The 19,542-nt window shown below is 38.1% G+C and overlaps 1 protein-coding gene across 2 annotated transcripts in view; it reads right to left on the bottom strand.

Moving 5' to 3' along the window:
• The window catches only part of CPNE4 (copine 4), a 215,450-nt gene that overhangs the window by 34,860 nt on the left and 161,048 nt on the right, over nt 1-19,542 (bottom strand). For both annotated transcript variants that reach the window (XM_061996389.1, XM_061996390.1), the window contains exons 8-11: nt 15,218-15,316; nt 7,493-7,579; nt 6,853-6,912; nt 1,802-1,935 (exon numbers count right to left, since the gene is read on the bottom strand). In XM_061996389.1, coding sequence (XP_061852373.1) covers nt 1,802-1,935; nt 6,853-6,912; nt 7,493-7,579; nt 15,218-15,316 — 380 coding nt within the window. The remainder of the gene's footprint in view (nt 1-1,801; nt 1,936-6,852; nt 6,913-7,492; nt 7,580-15,217; nt 15,317-19,542) is intronic.

The raw sequence follows: 19,542 nt of genomic DNA, 5'->3' as shown, positions 1-19,542 counted from the left end.
ACTTGAAACTCTTTTTTTTTGAAACAAACGAGTATCTGGAAGATTTGCTTTATAAGTTATATTTACTCATATGTCTCCAAGCTGCAATTAAACATCAAAAGAATCTCTACATAGAACCTGGAGATTATTTTATTTGAAGGTTTGCTCCTCCTAATTTCTTTTCTTCTTTAGAGGAATTGTAAGTTTTCATTTCTAGTTTGCTGGATTCAAAAAGGGCAAGTGTAAAGAAAACGCCCTCATTTGACATTTTGAGCAGAAAGCACTGACCATGTTGCATCAACTTGCCTATGGGACGATACAGTGTCACAATTGGAGAGCATGTACAGCTCAAACACACGCCAGAAAGGTAACGTTTCCCTGGGCAAAGAAATTCTGCCTTTTGTTCAGCCATAGTCCATCACTCCCACAACCTCAGTTGTGCTGATTAGCATCAATAGGCATTTTCTGCAGCACAATAGAACTAAATGATGATGATGATTTCATTTTAAAAATGACTAGCTATTATTTCTCTACTGATTGGAATATGCTATATTGAGAGAAGAATCCTGATTTGGCATTAATATCTCCATACAGGATGGACTGTGCTACTTAACTATTTCATTCTCTTAAAGGATATAACTTAGATGATAAAATAAAATAACTCTGTGTACCCCTTTTACTTCTTTTCCTATTTTAAAGTATTTTAATTCTTTGAACTATTGCTACCAATTGTTAAATTACTGGATAATCACTGAGGAATTAGCTCACTTACCATAAAATATTTCTTTTCTCCAACTCATTCACTAAGTCTGACCATCGAATTCTCACTCAAATCATATCAGGTCAGTATTTTCCTCATTCTTCTTTGAGGAGAGATTTCATTACCATGCCAATGGAAGTGTCTCTGAGCATGCTAATTGGTATATACAACATGTAACATGCAAACCACAGTATTAAGTCCCTCCACAATGTATACAGACAGTATGATTTAAATTTGACTGAAAATATCTCTGTATTTTTTGAGATCTCCTATTTACACATGGCAAAGTGGAAGTTAGATGTCTATTACATGTGTAAAGATTAGAATGAATAATTCTGTAAGATATTCTGCCTCCCTAATAAAGAAAGAACATTTAAAGGAAATGCACTAGGTAATTAAATTAATAGTGGGCAATTAATTTGATATAAGCAGGCAGCCTATTTGAAAGCAACAGAAGTACATAATGTAATCAAAGGGTATTTGGCCCAATTACTTGCATTTGTTTATGTATTTCAAGGCATGTTGTGTGCACACATTATCACTATCTTCTAATATTTATTTTAGAAGAGTCTGTAATATTGAACAGGCCAGGAGAACACTGAAAAAGACCATACATTGACTTCTAAGAATAGACACAGCTACTAAGCAGTTTAGGCAACTATAAATTCAGTTTCAAACACAGTATCTCCATAAGACTTTTAATGGATGGGGCAGAACCAGACTCCCAAGCATATCAGAATGGATGCTATCAGCATCTGCAAAGCAGGTCCCTAGTTTAACACATGTGAAAAATCCACTCAAATGTGCAATTTTGGCACATAAATATAAGCCTGAAAATTAACACAGATATCAGCCAAACAGCCAAGAACCTGGTCTCTCATTACCATGTTACCCATTGTTACTCTCACAAGTGTATTAAGGTAGACTAATTTTTCTGACGTGCAGTCATTTCTCCTAAGTGATTAAACACGAAGCTACTGCAGCCAGCCACTGGCAGTCATTGATTTCACACTGTGAAAACACCTTCTAAAGACAACGCTCTTATCAAACATAGTTATTTACCTGTCATAGTCCTGGCAAATCTCCCCAACAGCTACCAAAGCTTTCAAGTACTCATTGGGTTGATAGGGGTGAATGTAGTGCAGTGAGCAGCTGTTCCTGGGATCACCGTTGGATGCAGTGAAATCTATAGCTACCTGGAAAAGAAGAAAAGCCAATGCATTCAGGAGCTCTTCTGGGAATAAGCATGCCCACATCAACCATATATCTTTCCCAGACATGTTTTTCTGTAGAGACTGCAGCCTTAAAGCAAAAGTTGTTTTCCAGTGTACTTCATCAAAGTTGAATCGGGATAGCATTGATAAATACATCTAAAAGTACACGGCTTGTAAAATAAGAGATAATAAAACTAAAATAGCATAATTAGGAAGAAAAAATGAGCTGCATTATTATTCTATGTGGAAAATTATGTTCCAATAAAAATGCATCAAATAAGCTATTTCTAGGTTCTAGTAATTAATTAGGTTATGCCAGCTTAGGTGATATTCAGGCCATAAAAACTTTGCAGCAAAAAACAGCTGAGTCGGCTAAAAGTCCTACTAAAATATAAATTCAAACTTCAGTTAGGGACACTTCTTGCTTCTTTAAACCTTACTGTGGCAGTAATGGCACTGGATACTGTCTGTCTGGTATTTTTTATCTTCAAAACATCTAAGCATTAAATAATCAACTCTCTCAATTTCATAGATGGCACCAAGCTTAGAGGGGAGCTGAAGGGTAAAATAAAACTTGAATCCTGCACAGATTCTTGTGTTCCAAATGCTTAAACTGTGGGAAGCATTCAATGCAAGAGCAAATATTAACGAATCCTCTTAAAATTCATTTCTCCCTTTTAAAATGCTCTTTATACTTCACATTGAAGATACAACTCTGGCATACATCTTCCTGTGATCAGACTGTCAGGGACCAGAGAGCCCTCTCCTGAATTTGTAGTGCTGCTTTCTAGGAATTCCTAAAAGGAGCAACAAGAAACCCAAAGGTCTCATAGAGGGAACAAAGCCATTTGCAAGGTTATGATCTTTTCCAATGACCTCTTCCTCCAAAATACCCATTATACCTAGATATTCAATAGATAAATGCACAGGAATTAGTTTTATGGTGCAGTTGACAGGTAATAGCCTTGCTAAAGGCTGCAGAAAGAACTTTGAAGTCCCAGCTTGCCTCTGCAAATGTGCAGCTTCCCCAACTGGAGTCTCGGCTCCATAGGGAAAGGCTGTTTTATGCAGCTGTAAAATGAAAATGAAGCACAACATTTCCATTCTCCCTTAAAAAATTACACATTCCTCCTGAAACTTATTTTGTATTGCTAAAAACTAAAAGGGAAAAATCATATTGGGCCACTCCAATGTGGCTTTTCCCCACTGTGTCTGATTTACCACCTCTAACTCTTAGCTGAAGGAAAAGATTTTTCATTGGGTTCTAGTTAGCTTGAAAATCCCTTTGTCACTTTGATCAACTATGAATCTCTGGCATCTCACCATATGTCAGTCAGGAAATACAAACTTGATTTGGCTTGCAAATAAAGTCATCTTTCACCTCTGCTTCCCTACTCACTGTTCATGCACTGAAGCAGCTAGTCTGTTTTCCACATACATGTCTTGTCAGAACTGGACAAGTCTTAGTGGCTGTTAGTCATGGCTAGGTGCTTTTTTGCTGAAAACAAGAGCATAGTGTAAAAATAAGCCATGGATTTCAAGAGCTTGGATAGAAGTCTGTGGCCAGTGTTTGGGAATGAAAAAACTGTTCCTGGAACAAGCTTCCTTTTTGGAAATGGTGCTTGCAGCAGAGATCCACTGACAAGCAAAAAATATCCTGACTTCCTATGATGAAGCCTTTATGAATATTTGTATTTGGATGCAGTGTGCTTGACTTTGATCCAAATCTCTGATTCTCAAAGTGAGGACTTTTAAGAAAGATGACTGCTGTAACTGTCCACAGTTCCAAAATAACAACGCAGAGCTCTGCTCTTTTAGCATTACCCAGCTCTTGTGCAAATACAGAGGATAAGGATTTGTAAAACTCAGTTAACATATCTCAGAAGTTAGGTTAATGTCACAACTGAGCTAATCTTGTGGGCAACAAAGTGGGAATCTTTCTTACAGTGCGTTCATCTGATTTTTATCAGTGTATCTTTAAATGTATCGGTTCCAATATAATCATCATCTTCCCACAAGTAAATAAGAACATAACATAGCAAGAATTACACTCTTCATACTTTTTTTCCTCAGCCTTGTAAAAGGGTGATTTTCAGTGTGCTGAAAACATCCTACATAGCTTGGACCTCCTGCTAGGACTGTCAGCAACAAATCAGCTTGCCCAATACTGTGACCTGCCTGAGACAGAATCTGTCCAATATATCTTTCTATTACAGTTCCCTTTATGCCTGTTACACATCCTTTCTGCTGCATTTCCTAAAGTGATGAAAATGTCTTCTGACTACAGGCCCATTTGCACTGCCAACTTCTGAACGCTTCTGCAGCAGAGAACACTGTCTGATAAGAGATACAGCTTTTGCAATAAGAAGTGCATAAAAATAGTGGACTGGAATCAGCACTACTAATCTCTATAGAAGAAAGCTTCTTAATAAATGGTTTTAAAGTGAAGGAAAAGTTTACTTTCATTTTTCAGAGACATTCTTTCGAACTAAGTTCCTACAATAGATGTATAAAGGATCCCAAGAACACACAGCATGATGTTACCAAAGCCTCCATTAGTGCCTTAAATTAGCGGGTACATCATCCTACAGCGTTTTGTTATCAAATGGATACCTAGCATCACAGTTTTCCTCCCCCAGCAAGCATCCTGTCAAATCACAGTTATATCATACTGCTTGCATACAGTATGAACTCAGTAGAAGTGTCATTAATATTAAGACAACAACAACAACGATACATGTAGTGGGAGAGTTTCAAGCAATTCCAGATCCGCTCCAGTGAAGTGAAATGGAAATCTAAGAAGGAATATGTCTCCTTTCTTTCAGTGGTCTGAATTAACCAGATTAGGACTAGGTGAAAAGGAGATTGTATGATGAGTGCAGAAAGCAAAGGAGCACTGAGTATTTCCCTTGTAGGCTGCACTCTTTTGCTTCACTGCCCACTGGAGAAGCTCTGATATGTTTCTGGAAGCAGCAATATATCCCACAGCCAGTCTGTGCTATATTATTCTTGGGGACTGGTGCAACTGAGGCAGGAGGAAGTGAAATAGGCTGAGAGTCAGCTTGTGACAAAGTCTTTAAGTACAGCAACGTGATTACACATGAACAGAGCTATAGGCAGACATCCACAACAGCTTCCTCTCAGTCCATGTAGGTTTAAAACTGATAGTGATGAGTTTACACAACAGTGTAGCTGGTGGATTTACCACTGAGGTCAGCAGTAATTTGGAGATCTCTGTGGCTAACAGTATAATGGATTTTTCCTTTATGTCCTCACTGCCCATCCTTGCAGGTAAGTTTACCCAGGCTTCCCATTATCAATGGTTTTGTTGGAATATTAAAATAGGAAAACATAGCAGAAGCAATATTAGCCATTTTAACACAGCAGTTCTCAACTTATGGTTCACAGCCTACTGGTAGGAAATCTGAGACGAGTACATAAAATTGCCACAACCCTTCAGCACACTGAGTGAGGACTTGCTCTTATCACTGAAAAACATTTAGAAGGAATCACAAGACCCTGAAAAACACAACTGTAACAATATGTTTAGCCCTAGACACTTTCTAATTGTTACAGTGCTCCTGTGCTTGAGCTATAGTTGTGGGCAATGCATGTTAACCAGTTCTTGCATGTGCTTAAGCACCCACCCTGATTAGAGAAGGTTTTTAAACACTAGTTTAGGACATTACTGTCTTTCTGCTAATGATCTTGAAAACATTTTATAATGGAGATCTTTCAGTCATATTTTTAGGGAGAAAATGTCAGGATATATGAATTAAGGGGGGTTGTCAGGGATTGGCAAGTTTCAGATTTGGAGGAGAAATGGACATTGCAGGTAACGTGGAGATAACAGAAGAACATGACAGGCAAGGTGGAGAGGTAATTACGAGGGATGCTTTGCAGAGAGAAGACAACTAGAAAGATCTTTGTCCACTACAGTAGGTATTTCCTTCAAATCCAGAAACAGAGTCCTCATTTCTGGGTGTTATCCAATGAGTTTGCAAGGTGTATGGGCAAAGTGGGTTATTTACACCTCAGAAAACTGATTCATACACAGGGAGACAATCCACTACTATCTATAGCTGGAACTTTCTGTTGGGACCAAAAATAATAATAATCTTTCTTTCTTTTTGTTGAATCTTTTTGGAAAGTGAAGGCTTGCCTGGAAAAAAAGTGAAATAGAACATTTCAGTGGCATCTAATGTCTCATACTTGATGCTCATGAGCAGAAACAGGGCAGAGTGCTACATGAGATGAAAAGATTTCCAGAAGAAGAGTATTACCTTGGAGCATTAGATTTTACCCCTTTACCTGGCATGAAATTAGATGTCACATAAACCAGACTGGGACTGAGCCACAATCTGTGTTCCTATGCTATAGGAAATACTGATATATAATATTATTTTATGTCCCATATTAAAAATACACAGGAAAGAAAAAAAAATGAAACCCACACATCATTACATGATTCTAAACATGATTGTTTAGAAATACAAATTATTGTTTTCTGGTTTCTGGAGGGCTCTGCAAATCATTTTATGATTTGCTCTGCAAATTATTTTAGGGGTTAATTCAGTTCTCCAGCTTCTGGGACTGGATGTAGCTCAGATGGAACTGGTGGGACTACACCATCTTAGCTTCTCGCCCCTTTATGAAGTTGTCTTTACTTTCTGGAATATGATTGTGATTGCTACAAAACATAAAAGTAAATCAGCATTTGCAAGAAAAATCTTCCTACATTAGCACAGTTTTATTTTCTGGGCTTAATACATTTTGCAAGAAGACTTTAATAATTTACCAAGGAATGGCATGCAAGAATCATTTCTCTGGGAAAGTAACGTATCAGTATCTAAGGGGATTCCCTTTCCTTAAAACAAACTAGAGAAGTAAGACACTTACTGTAAACTGTATTTGGCAGCCTCCCATTATATAATCTAAGAAAGAATGCATCTTGTGGATCTGCAGACAAGAAAGCAAGATATCCAAATTAGCTGTGTACTGCTAAACCATCAGAGAACTGCCTCAAAAAAAGTAAATTGGAAGGAGTGAAGGGATCAACTGAAAATAAGGTAAAGGAAGAAAGCATATAGCTTGAGACAGTAATAAAAAGGTAAACAAGTAGAACAATTCTAAAATGCCAGAAAGGAAAATTCACATCAGAAGTGGAAGCAAGCTCTGCTCTTTCTCAGTGGGCTGTCAGTGGAGGTTTTGCTATTGGTTTATGAGGAACAAGTATAATTTTCTAGAAATGATGGAAGGATTAGAAGGGAAACACACAAAAGGGCAATTGGTGAATCTGTAGGTGTAAGAGGTTAGCACTGCCTACTCCACTGCACATCATAAGGCAAGAGAAATAAGGGAGTTGGGGACAGTCAGCTTACTTTTAAGATCCAAGCCCTTGTCTTTACTTTTCATAGTGGTTCAGTTTTCATCATTATTCTACAGGCAGTTCCACTTTGCTGCCTGTTTCCAAACACCATTAAAATATACCTCTGAGAGCTTACTAAAGAAATAAACAAAAAGCAAAACAAGTATTTACCTTGCACTGGTTAAGGATGACAATGCCTGAGTTCTTGTAATTCTTCTTCTTTGCTTTGTACTTGGGGTTAATGCATTCCCATTGTACCTGTGAAAAATAGCAGTCACTGCTTGAAGGAAAATGCATGTACAAATTGAATAATTAACAAAAAAGGCATTGTGTGATTTCCACAGTTGACTAAATCCTAACAAATAATGTTACACACAGAAGAAAAAAGTGAAATCCATTAACTGTGCAGAGAGTGATCTCAACAGAACAAGATCCAGGGCAAACATCTGTCTTCACACAAATATGTGTGAACGCAGCACTAAGAGATATCCAGATTCATGTGTTGTCATCTTCCAGTCTTGTAGGCTCAAGTGTATGTAAGGAAGATTGAGGATCTTTTGAGATCATTTAAAAGGAGAAAAAAAGAAGGAACTTAATACAAATGAAAACACTGGAGCAATCTGAGGCATTGTATTAGCTACAAAACTGCCTACTCAGTAGCACTGGTGTTTTGTCTTAAACTCATGACGGGAGAAATTCTGATCAGAGATCATCTCACTCTCCCTTGAAAGAGAAAAATAATTTCTCTTTCAACTCCAATAGTAAAATAAAAACTCCAGAAAACTACTAAAAAGTGCACAAAGATGTGGTTAAGCAATGACTGATACATTTAAAAAACTCTAAGAATATATTAAACCCTTTTCTTTTAAAATGTTCTTCTTAGTTTTATTTACAAACAGGACAGCAAATTCGTCCTACCTTATTTCTGAAATACGTTGTGTGGTTCCCACCATAACACCTTCCAGAGTCTTACTGCTTTCCACCTCAAATATTTCACCCTTCTCTGGTTTCAGACAAATTGATAAAGCCAAGTTTTCAGACCCCAGCTTCTAACATCTCCAATATTATTCACGGCTCTTACTGCCAGAGTAAAATGTACATTTGTATGTGCAAGAATCTATTTGCATTTGTAAATTCAGGTTTGTGTCTGCAGTGCGTTATTAAACACAGTTAAGAAGGTCAGTATTTTCTATCAGGGAGATGTTTTCAAGTGCTGGGAGAAAACACATGATGTTGAGTAACATAAAGAATATATCTCCAAAGGGAATCAGGATGATCTGTTACTTAAAAATCCCTACTATGACATTTTGAGATGGAGCGTGTCTGTCTTCACTGTTACAATATTTTGCCTATAGTGAAGACCTTCCTAAGTGTTCCAATACTTTGTGTATAGTGAAGACATTCATGTAGGATTTGTCTGAGCAAAGTATTTGAGCAGTTTAAACTATGTTTACTTTATGAACAGCCGCAGTGATTTCAACGGGCTTCAAACCATTGCCTAATGGCAATTATTTGGATGGCTCTGAAGTATTTCAAATGTAGAACTTTTGTCAAATGTCAGAAAAGGAAAAGCAAAACATATGGCTTTGGAGCAATATGAGACCTCTTCTGCACAGGGGAGGAGTATTTTCATCACTGTGTTACTGGAGACAGATGACAGAGCAAAGAATGGGAAATGACAGAAAACCATTCCAACTGTAGGAAGCACATCTGCTTGTGCTCCCAGTTAGCCTAGAGCTCAATTATTTGTCTTGTGAAATGATTTTTCCAACTGAGAACACAGGCATACACAGGCCCACATGTTCAGAGGAAATCCTCCGTAAACATTTTTCTCTGCTCAGGAGAAGCAGTTGGGCTTAGGAAATAAACCGCCTTCACTGCAAGTAAAGAGAGAGCTCTGTGACACTGTCACCCTGCAATAAGCTCACATATGGGAAGGAAATCTGACAACAAGGCAAAAGCACTTGCATCTTCATAAGTTGCTATCTGGCAAAATGATTTAGCATATGGTTGTCTCCAAAGTTATTGGAGTCAGGATTTGTGTTCCTCTCTTTGATGCTGAACTACGCTGGAGAGATCTCTGAATGGCCAAAGTGCGCCTCTGTAATTTTACCATCCTCCAACAGGAACATTTTTCAACATGAATGTTTAAATAAGTCCTGACTTATATGAATGTTTCCACTATGTACATAATTCCTCCTTGTAAAAAAGATTATTTCAGCCTGATAAATATTATATTCATGTAAATGGTTTCTGGAAGTACTTTACACTGTGATCAAAGTGGCGTAAAGCACTACTTCAGGGGAGAAAAATGCGTGTCTGTGGTCAGCCACTCAGCTTCTCTCTGTGAACTGTAAATTGCAACTAGGAACTTTTGCAATGCATTTTGAGATGTACAGATAACAATTCTCAGCAACTATCTAAAGCTCATTAAAATATTCCAAGTGCAACCCACTAAGGTGTCACTGGCTGATGTTGTCAGTAAAGAACAGACTAGCAAATCCTAAAAAGCAATAAAACAGAAAGAAAGAACAATTTTGCACTTATTAAATCTGTTGATGTGAAAGTATGAAAAATGGAAGTGAACAGGAGAGAAGGGAGAAGATATTCATAGGCTTCAAAACCCAATAAAACTGTTTTATATAAAACTTTCAATCTTCACTTATCCACGAAGATCCAGTTCTGACCTTAGCAATTCCCACAGCTCAAGCTGAAAATGTGACAAGCACCATTTGAAGGAAATTCCCTCTACAGGCCTTGTCATATCTGCAGCTCTTCTAAAGGGAACAGATTTCAGAATATAGTTCTAAGCTGGTAAGGAATGAGAAATGGTTTTTAAATATTTTCTTTGCACTGTGAGGCCAACCTCAATTTTCAGTCTGTTCCTACATTCTCAGCACTGATTTCCTATCTGGCATTGTTTTTTATCGATTCATTTTTGTCCCTTAAATTAACTGTTCAGTTGAGAAGAAACTAATGCAAGAGTCTGCAATCTGACACTAATGGTAAACATTGTGAAGTTTGGATTCATCATTCTGAAAGTCACTTAGCATCTCCTCCAAATGTCTGGCAGCTCTGGGCTATGCAAGCTCTTTCCATGTCAAACAACACAGTGAATCTGAAACAGAAAGCAACCTGATTTTAACTATCTCCTGTTAATTTAACAGAAGTACTGTTGCAAATGTTGCTAATGAACTCCCAGACTATACTGCTTTGGTGTTTCTACCTCAAAATTTAAACCACCATTTGGAGATTTTCTGAATATAAACCAAACTCCATCCAGCTATTCTTCAATGAAGGTCAGCAAACTAATTCTGACACTTGGAACGTCCCAATCATCTCATTGCTGTAACGAGATCCCTCAATGGGAGATGTTACTTTCTGTAGTGAAAGATGCTGCTTTCCCAAACATCATTATCCCTTCTCTTAACAAACTTTCAAAACAGAAAACAGTGTAGCCACCTGTGCCACAAACCAGCAAATGGAGTTGGAGGTGACTAAATGCAGGCAACCATTGTAGATCCAAAATTTGGATGGTATGTGGCTACCAACATCATGAGCTATTCAGAGGAAAGACAAATGGAAGTGGCAAGGGAGTTTCATGTACCCTAAGGCAAGAGAAGCTATGATACAGAGCAGTTACTTTCCCTGGGACACTGTGCTCACACACCAGGGCATCAGGCAATCCTGTTAAGAAAAAGCTGAAAAGCTATGGCAAAGACTGGTTTATCATTAGCATGTTCTCTTGCCTTCCTTGCAATGCTTCTACTTCTCTCTTATTCCTTCACATACAGATGCTGCAAAAAATTGCATAGTACAAACTATGACAAAAGAGACATTGCAGTGTAATGGACAGGGCGAAAAAAATCCAATCAATGGGAGACAGCATTATATTCTGCATCATCTCTTTCTGATGCCTCAAGAAAAGCAAGTCACTTTTAAGTGAACTGCAGCACCTCCTGTGTGAAAGGCTAGTTTATTCTTGCTGTCACTTTAGGCAAAAGGACAGGATAGGGTTTTTCTTTATTCCTTTTGTCCCAAAAAGACATCCACCATGGGAAAAGAGCTGACTTTAATAACTATCAGAAGTTTCCTCTGGGAACTTGCACTTGGGGAATGAAGTGAAAGTCAAAGCTTTTCCCGTTTCCTCAGGCAAGGTCCCCAGCCCCACTGGTGCTCCTGAGGTTGCACCACTGCTTGCCTAATCACATGGATACAGAGGGTGTCTGACATGGCTGCACCCTCCTCTTGCCCTCTCTGGGGCCAGCAGCAGTGCTGGATGAAACTTCAGTCATCCATGCAAAGTTATCTGGAGAGCTACCTGATCTTAAAGCCTTGAGTGAGGCCCATAGTCACATACATGGGCAAATGAGGGAACTCAGCTCAGATCCCCTCAGGATCCCATCTAATCTTCTGCACCTCAGTAGCACTCCTTGCCCCCCATAATAACACCCTGACCTTGTTGGAAAGTCAGAGGAGAGGGTAGTACAGCAGGGCTTCCTTTTGGGTGTGTGTATATACACATGTGTCCATTTTTATGTAACACAGGAACAGATTTTCCCCTTACATAATTCCCATGCTGCATGGGGATCCAGGTGCTTTATGTTTCTGTGATTTTTTTTTCAAACCCCTCTGGCTTTATTGCCTCAATTTAAAAAAAAAAATTAAATAGCTACTTTTTTTTCTCAGCAGTAGAGAATTTCTCCTTTCAACTATGAAAAGCTTTCACAGTCTTTAAATTTTTATCAAGCTTTTCTAGTCTTCTTTTAAAATGTTTGATAGATTAATATTCAAATACTTTATAAAATTGCCACTCTACACATGTATGAAAAAGATATATGATACATATATTTGGCACAAATCCTAAGCACACAATAAACTCAGAGTAGTTGCTAGTATTTCATGAAAAAAATAACTGTCATAAGTAAAATCATAGGGATGGACTTGTTCTTAATGTGGTTTTTTGTCTCATAGAATCATATTTAAATGGTGGGTGTCAGGAGGTTGGGACATCTCTTTTTTCTATAGTAGCTAATAACAGGACAAGGGGTAATGGGATGAAGCTGGAACACAAAAAGTTCCACTTAAACATAAGAAAAAACTCTTTCACTGTGAGGTGAGGGAGCCCTGGCACAGGCTGCCCAGAGGGGTTGTGGAGGCTCCTTCCTTGGAGTTCTTCAAGACCCTCCTGGACATGTTCCTGTGTGACCTGATCTAGGTGATCCTGCTTCTGCAGGGAGGTTGGACTGGATGATCTCTAAAGGTCCCTTCCAACCCCTACCATTCTGTGATTCCATGATGATTATGATGAAGGAATAAATGTTGAATTTTGGGATGGTGGAAAATGTTAAATAGAAGGTTTAGAAATGTCTGCTTCAGATTTTCAGTTGAACAACAAGATGTCTTTATGCTATTTTTTATTAGTGGTCAGTATGAAAACAATCTATATGTCAGAATATAACAGTCTGTGACAACAAGGTAATTACTATGGAACAGTAACATGCACCAAGCTATTATCCTGAGGTTGTTCATGATCAAGAAGCCTTCTCAAACAGCATAAATCATTTTCATCTGTATTACCAACCAAAGACCAGCAAGCTTTCCCAGAATTCAGCCTTACAACTGTCTCCCTGAATCTCACTCAAGACCCGACACATCTACAAAACAAACTCATAAGCTACTCCTGCCATTCCTGATCAAAACAGGTCATCATTCAGATAAGGAAAATTCTCTCCTTCCTTCACACACTACTGGTCCAACCATGAGCAAGCTGACAGTGGCAATTCACAACATTTATCTAAATGATGCCTGGTCTCAAATTCCCAAGAAGTCTCAGCAGACCAGTGGCTGACACTCAAAAGTTGGGATGGAACTGAAGCAGTCTAGGAAACACCATCACCTCTTCTAAGTAGCCGACACATATTCACTCTGCCCATCTAAAGTGATGCTGTAGCAGTTGATAGATTGGCTACAAGATTTTTGGGTCTGAAAGTTTTAGGGTTTATATTTTTGGGTGTATATTTTTGGGGTAATATTTATCAGCCACTTAAATGATTCTTACCTACTATCTTATTCACATTTCCTCTAGAATGAACTATAAAATAAGGACTAGAAGAGTGGGGAGAAGGGCTGATTCTCACATTGCTGGAAACTGTGTCTCATAAGAATTGCCAGCATCGAGTTTTGCAGCTGCAAGCCCACAGAATAACTGCACAGTAACAAGAGAATGAGACCAATAAGGACAAAATAATGCCACAATGGCTGAGGTGTGTGGAGAAAAGCTGTACTTTTGCAGTGAAAAGGAGGTTGTGATGTTACAGGTGAATGGCAAATGCAAGGCCCACAGCAAGACACAACGTTCAGATACTTGAAGCATTGAGCAACATTAAAACATTCCTGGATGGCACTGTTACTGCAGTGCCAACCTAGAACAAGAACTGACAAATAGCTGTATTAACTTCTCATGCCTCTGAACAACTAACCATCCTTTTTGCTAGCTGAGGATGAAAAGAGCACACTGTTTCTCCATCGTAATAAAAAATATAGAGTTTATCCTTCACAATCATTCCTGGCGCCCTTGTCTTAGCCAACAAGCTGCCTGTCTAGGAAGGAGTATGATGCTCTTTTAAAGACATTGCTGTTGGAAAGACACTCCCTTTACCACTCTCACACAGCACCTTTCCCAGCCACAGATATTTGCAGACAAATCTAGACTGTTGTCACATCACTTTCCTTGATAATGTTATTCACTCTGGAATCTTTTTACCCCTTTAGATAGGTTTTAATTCTGCTCAAATTTAGTTTGGTTTAAGTTTTGATTGTCAGACTTAATTTGAGAGCACAAAACTGGGTTTTATTTACACAGATTCTGTTCAGAAGTTATTTATGTGTTAATATATGACTGATAATAGATCCACAGTATTTTACCTATGTAAGCAACATTTGCTAAGCTCTAGGCAATTGTTGTTCTAGGAAGAGCAATAGAAAATATCTAGAAGAATCATGAAAGCTTCTTGACCCATGGAATAGCTTGTCTGCTTACCATTTATTAAACACCTTTTGTTGGTTTGTTAAGTTACTGTCAAGATATTATAAACAGAACTTTAATATAAAGCCTAAATAAAGTTTATTAGACATTTGTGTTTGATTTTGAGATCACCATGAAGCAGTGAATATAAATTATGAGCACATTAAAAAGTCAACATTTTTAACTCTGCCTCACAGAATTTATCCAAACTAACACCCTCAGGAATAAGTAATGATAGGAAATTACATTATCTGGGATTTGACAAGCCAAATCATCTGTAACATTCAATAACTACCACCAGCTTTAATTTGAAAAGATCAGGATGATATAAAGAAGTGAAATTATTAAGCTAAAACATTATTCTCTGTTAGGACTGTGATTTACAAGGTATTTAGGAAACTGATTCGTTTCATCATGATGGGTTCAAGTTAGAGCTGGCAGCAATGAACACAGCACATGAGCAATGGGGAACAATCCTCAACCAACAATGGCCTTCAGGCCAGTGGGGAAATGCTTTGAGCACCCAGACTGTGCATCTGCTTTGCCATAAGAGCACAGAACCTCATAGAAACCATGTGCTTAGGCTCAAAGAAAATACAGAAAGAAATCCCTGTAGAATGTGAACTAGAAAAAGACCTAAAGTACAGTATTTCCTATATTTCAGGCACAGAAATACAGGAATTGTTGCTTTTTATGTTTTCAGATTATCATGTCTACATAACAGCAAAACCTATGGGAAAGATCAACACAGCAACCGACTTCTGAGAGAACAGGAGGCAACCTCACTTGCTTCATTACAGGACTGTCTGAGGAACAGGCTACAGCTGCAAAGCTTACACATTGAGATTGCTTGGGTGCTTGCCACTTACCTGTCTTCCTTCCATGGCTCCTCGCATTTCCTTGAAAGTCGAGTTAAATTCTCCAATGAAGTCATGCTTTCCATTGGAATCCCAGTCCCAAACTATGCACTGGGGAGACAGAAGGGAAAAGAACAAAAAGCAGATTTCTTTTCAGGTAGAAACAGGTTTTACTGAGAAATACTAGAGGAGAAATTGTGATATGCATTGGGTGGATTGTTTCATCTAGAAGGAAAACACGTTAAACATATATTTTTGTTCAGATGAAAATGAAATGACAACTAGAATCTCAACACCACTTTCTACTGTCAGTTGTGTGTTAGAGTTGGCTGATGAAAGCAAGTTTGGGTATTTTACAAAGAAAGGATTCCTTGACTTCATCTTTTTGCTGTATGTAAAAATTCAGGATGATGTGTATTTACATGTTCATGATTAAGTGGTGTCCTGAAGTAAGAGCAACTTACCTCAAAGTAGTGCTTTACAAATAGAAATTGATATGCACAAATAACACTAGTTGCTGTGGGCAAACATCACTATTCTCATTTTTACAGACAGTGAAGGTGAGACAATAGTTACAGAGATCATATCCTGAATGGCTTTGAATTGATACATGTCAGTGTTTGCCAGTCACAGTTGCTCAACAGTGACCATTCAAACCAAATCTCTCTGGTAGTCATTCTTAAATTCATGCATAAACATGAACACGTCAAAGAGTTTAATCTGTGAGAATTCTATTTTACAGTCATTGCTAAATACAATTCAGCTAGACAAGACTGAAGCACATAGCAACAGCTACATGCTTTGCTAAGCACTACCTGTAAAACTGGCCCAAAGATGACAAAGCGGCTCACAACTTTAAAGGCAAAATCCCAAATTCAGCCTCATGGTCCCACTAGATAAAACTTCCACACAATGATAGAATTGGGAGGTCTCTACTGAAAATGTCCTGTTACAAAATATCTCTTTTTTTCTTATTTTTTTTAAAGCAAACATGCCTCAAAGCCATCTGCACTGTCACATGAGGACTGTACTGACATTTGGCCATCAGATGGCTCTGAGGGTAACTGAATCCCTCCTGAGGGCCAGGACGTCTGTGCATGGCTGTGGGGTGAGGCTGGGACTAGTGAAGGAGGTAGAGGAGCTCTCCTGCTCAGAAAAGAAGGAATTAAACATAACTGGAGGTGGTGAGGGAGCAATAATGGAGTACCAAGCTTAACAACAGCGGGTTTTACCAGGCCACTCTGTCTCAACAAGGCCCAATGCTTTAAGCCAGCACTGGTGCTCACTCAAGACCAAGGCCATATTTAGAAAGTAATTTCAATAAAAAGTCTTGACCAAGTTTGCTCCTCAGAGTCCTCAAGCCACTTGAAGTTGGCACTTTGAGTTCATCCAGAAGGGAACTGAAATCACTGGTTCTCAGCTGGATCTTGTGTGTTAAGTATTTCTAGAAGAGCATCGTATTGATACATTCTGTGTCCACCAGCTACACTTAGTAATCAGCCTGAATAATGCAGTCAAAGCTGGCGTGGTATGTGGCCAATCCCTTCTCCCTGGGCCACCAAACCAGTGGTTTAGAAACTTGCTTTGAGACTAGGGGGAAAGACTCTATAGAAAGCTTGAAACATGGGCAAAATGACTGAATTCTTTCAGTGAGTGCAAGCAGACAAAAAAAGTTTCAAGAGAAAGATTGTCTAAAATCACTCACTACAGGAGGGGTCTCTCACAAAGTCAGCCTTAATGAATGTTCATCACCTAACAACCACTCTCCACAGCCATAAATAAATAGCCTCTTCCACACAAATACTTGTGACATCCACTGACTTAAAGCACAGATATGAAGATATTTGATCTCTACATCTAAGCCAGTTACCTGAATTTACTATGCTGTTAAGTACCCAGAGCCTTTTGTAGCAGCAGCACAGGTGATGCTTTCACTAAATTCATAGCCAGGACTCTTCCAGGCAGTATATCACCATCCACCTTATCATTTAGGTTGTTTAAACAATATTTATTGAGCCCTGTGTTACTTTTCCATCCTATCACCTGCAATTGATTCCAGACAAAAAGAAGATCTTGAGCTCAAAAAGTGAAATATTTTGCTCTAAGACATGGAAATCCTTTTGAGCAGCAGCGAGGGGCTGGCTGAAGAGCAGAAGGAAAGGAGGGAGTGTTCCTGTGTTTGTTTATAGGCTAAATTTTATATAACAGTAATCAAATGAGAGTGGGTTTCTGGTTCAGATCGTGGCAATGCTGCCTGGAACAAATCAAAACACAATCATCACTAACAGCTCTGGAGAGTCTTTATGATGAAATCTTCCCTAATAATAACTCAATGCTTATTATCAGATGCAATTTTTAGATGAGCTGATAACAAAAAAAAAATCCAAGAAACAATAATTTAATTTACAAAAAGCCCCTGAAACTGTTTTTGTTTCACAGACTTTGAAACAGCTTCGTTTTCCTTCTCTGCAAAATGTTTTGTTAATATAAATTAGCAATTTTGATTTAAATGACTTTCTAAATATTTAATTACAGAATGAATTTCACAAAGTAGGGCTTATTTTTCTTTTTTTTCTTACTGATTGTGAAAATGATTTAAGATCCCAAAAAATAACACAGAGTATTTGTCAAAATGTCATAGCAAAATCAACATAAATGTGCAAAAAGTTGATTTTTAGTAATGCTGGTGACTTTTCAAAAGATGTTTACAAAAAATGAAACAAACACAGAGTAAAAGAACCCTTAATTGTGAGATTTTTCCAACCTGATTAACTTCTCAGGCTCTGCTTTTAAACTCTATTGAAGCATAAGTACAAGAAGAGACACAAGGTCATTAGAGAACTCCAGGAAAAGGTACTTTGAAAGAATTCTGTTAGGATGTTCCCTCTTATGAAGAGGAAAAAGCTCTGATCACTGATTTATGCTTAGAATTTTAACTGGAGATGAGCAAAGTTAAATTACATTTAAACTGTCCAGTCAACTGGGATCTAACTGGTTTTTTTTAATTTGAAGCTAGAGGTTTTCTAACTTCAGCTTTCAGAAAGCCAGGTGGTAGTTTAATCTTCATATTGGCTTGATGGCAAAGACAAACAATTATAGTATTATCTCCATGCCATTTTCACAATTAGAGCTAAGGGAGAGTGGGGCCCCTGCAAGTACACCAACTACAACTTTTTCCTTTTTCAGTTTTATGTCTGGCTATAGAAAATCTTTGTTACTTTCTCAAAACCACATTGTGTGCAACAATGATTCTGTATTTAAGCTAGATATGAAAAGTATTTCTGAAACATACATATACTATAGTCTTTCCAAAAGCCCATTCAGATAGATAAAATAAGCAGGGAAAGACCTTTGCAAAGAATCCAGAATCAAGTGCTAAGACCAGAGGTGATAACCAAAGAATTATTTTCCTATGAAATACCTGAAAGTTGTTGGGGTTTTTCTTTTTCAAGAAGGTCCAATGTGCTTTTCAAATCAAATCCTCTGTAAATCACACTTTATCTTTAGGCAAACCTTAAACCTTTGGGTCTGTACTCTAGCAGGTTGCTTAAGCAGATGATTAAAAGCCTATTAAAAGCCTCATTAATTTTCAGAAGGCTTTCCATACAGTTGATTTTAAACACTGGTAAATCTGTGTTCAGATAACTGGTGAAATAATTCAGCTCCCTACCTATTGGTTACAAGCTTAAATGCAGGGAGTAAAAGCTTCTGTCTAATGCTGCAGTGTGTTGGAATAGTGCTAACTGGAAGGATGGAGAACATCTTCCATGGTCATTCCTCCCTCTCCAAAACACCTGCTGACTGCAGGGAGAGGGAACACTGCTTCAGGCCCTCTCAAGGAATGATGCTATACCTGATAGAGCTAAACCAGTTAGCTCAGAGGATAACTTCTGGGTATCTGCTGCTGCATTCCTTCAGTTTTTCTTGTAAATGCCACAAAATGAAAGATTTCCTTGGATGCAGATGAAATTTTCTCTGGTTTTGTTTCTCTTCAGCTTTTGCACTAAGCACAGATTTTGACAATACTTTTATTGAAAAGGGAACTTCTGAGCATCATGCATGAAAAACTGCATTGGCATTGAAGCTACAACAGCACAGCCTTTTCTGACTGACTTTCAGCTACATTCCTCTTGCTACCTCTGTGTGTGCAAAAAACCTCACTTGCATAATTTGTGATTTTAATTATATTGCAACAAAAACATAATCTGGACTAACCTCCAGCCAATGCTGATATTCTGTGATGTGGCAATGCCTAGATAAGAAACAAACCAATTTCTCTATCTAGTGTCTCCCATGGACTGAGGCAGTTTTTCTGTTTGGTAATTAAACAGCAAAAA

Source organism: Colius striatus, chromosome 5, assembly GCF_028858725.1.
Source record: "Colius striatus isolate bColStr4 chromosome 5, bColStr4.1.hap1, whole genome shotgun sequence".
In the NCBI taxonomy this organism is placed as follows: domain Eukaryota; kingdom Metazoa; phylum Chordata; class Aves; order Coliiformes; family Coliidae; genus Colius; species Colius striatus.
This window is presented reverse-complemented; position numbering and strand designations above follow the sequence as displayed.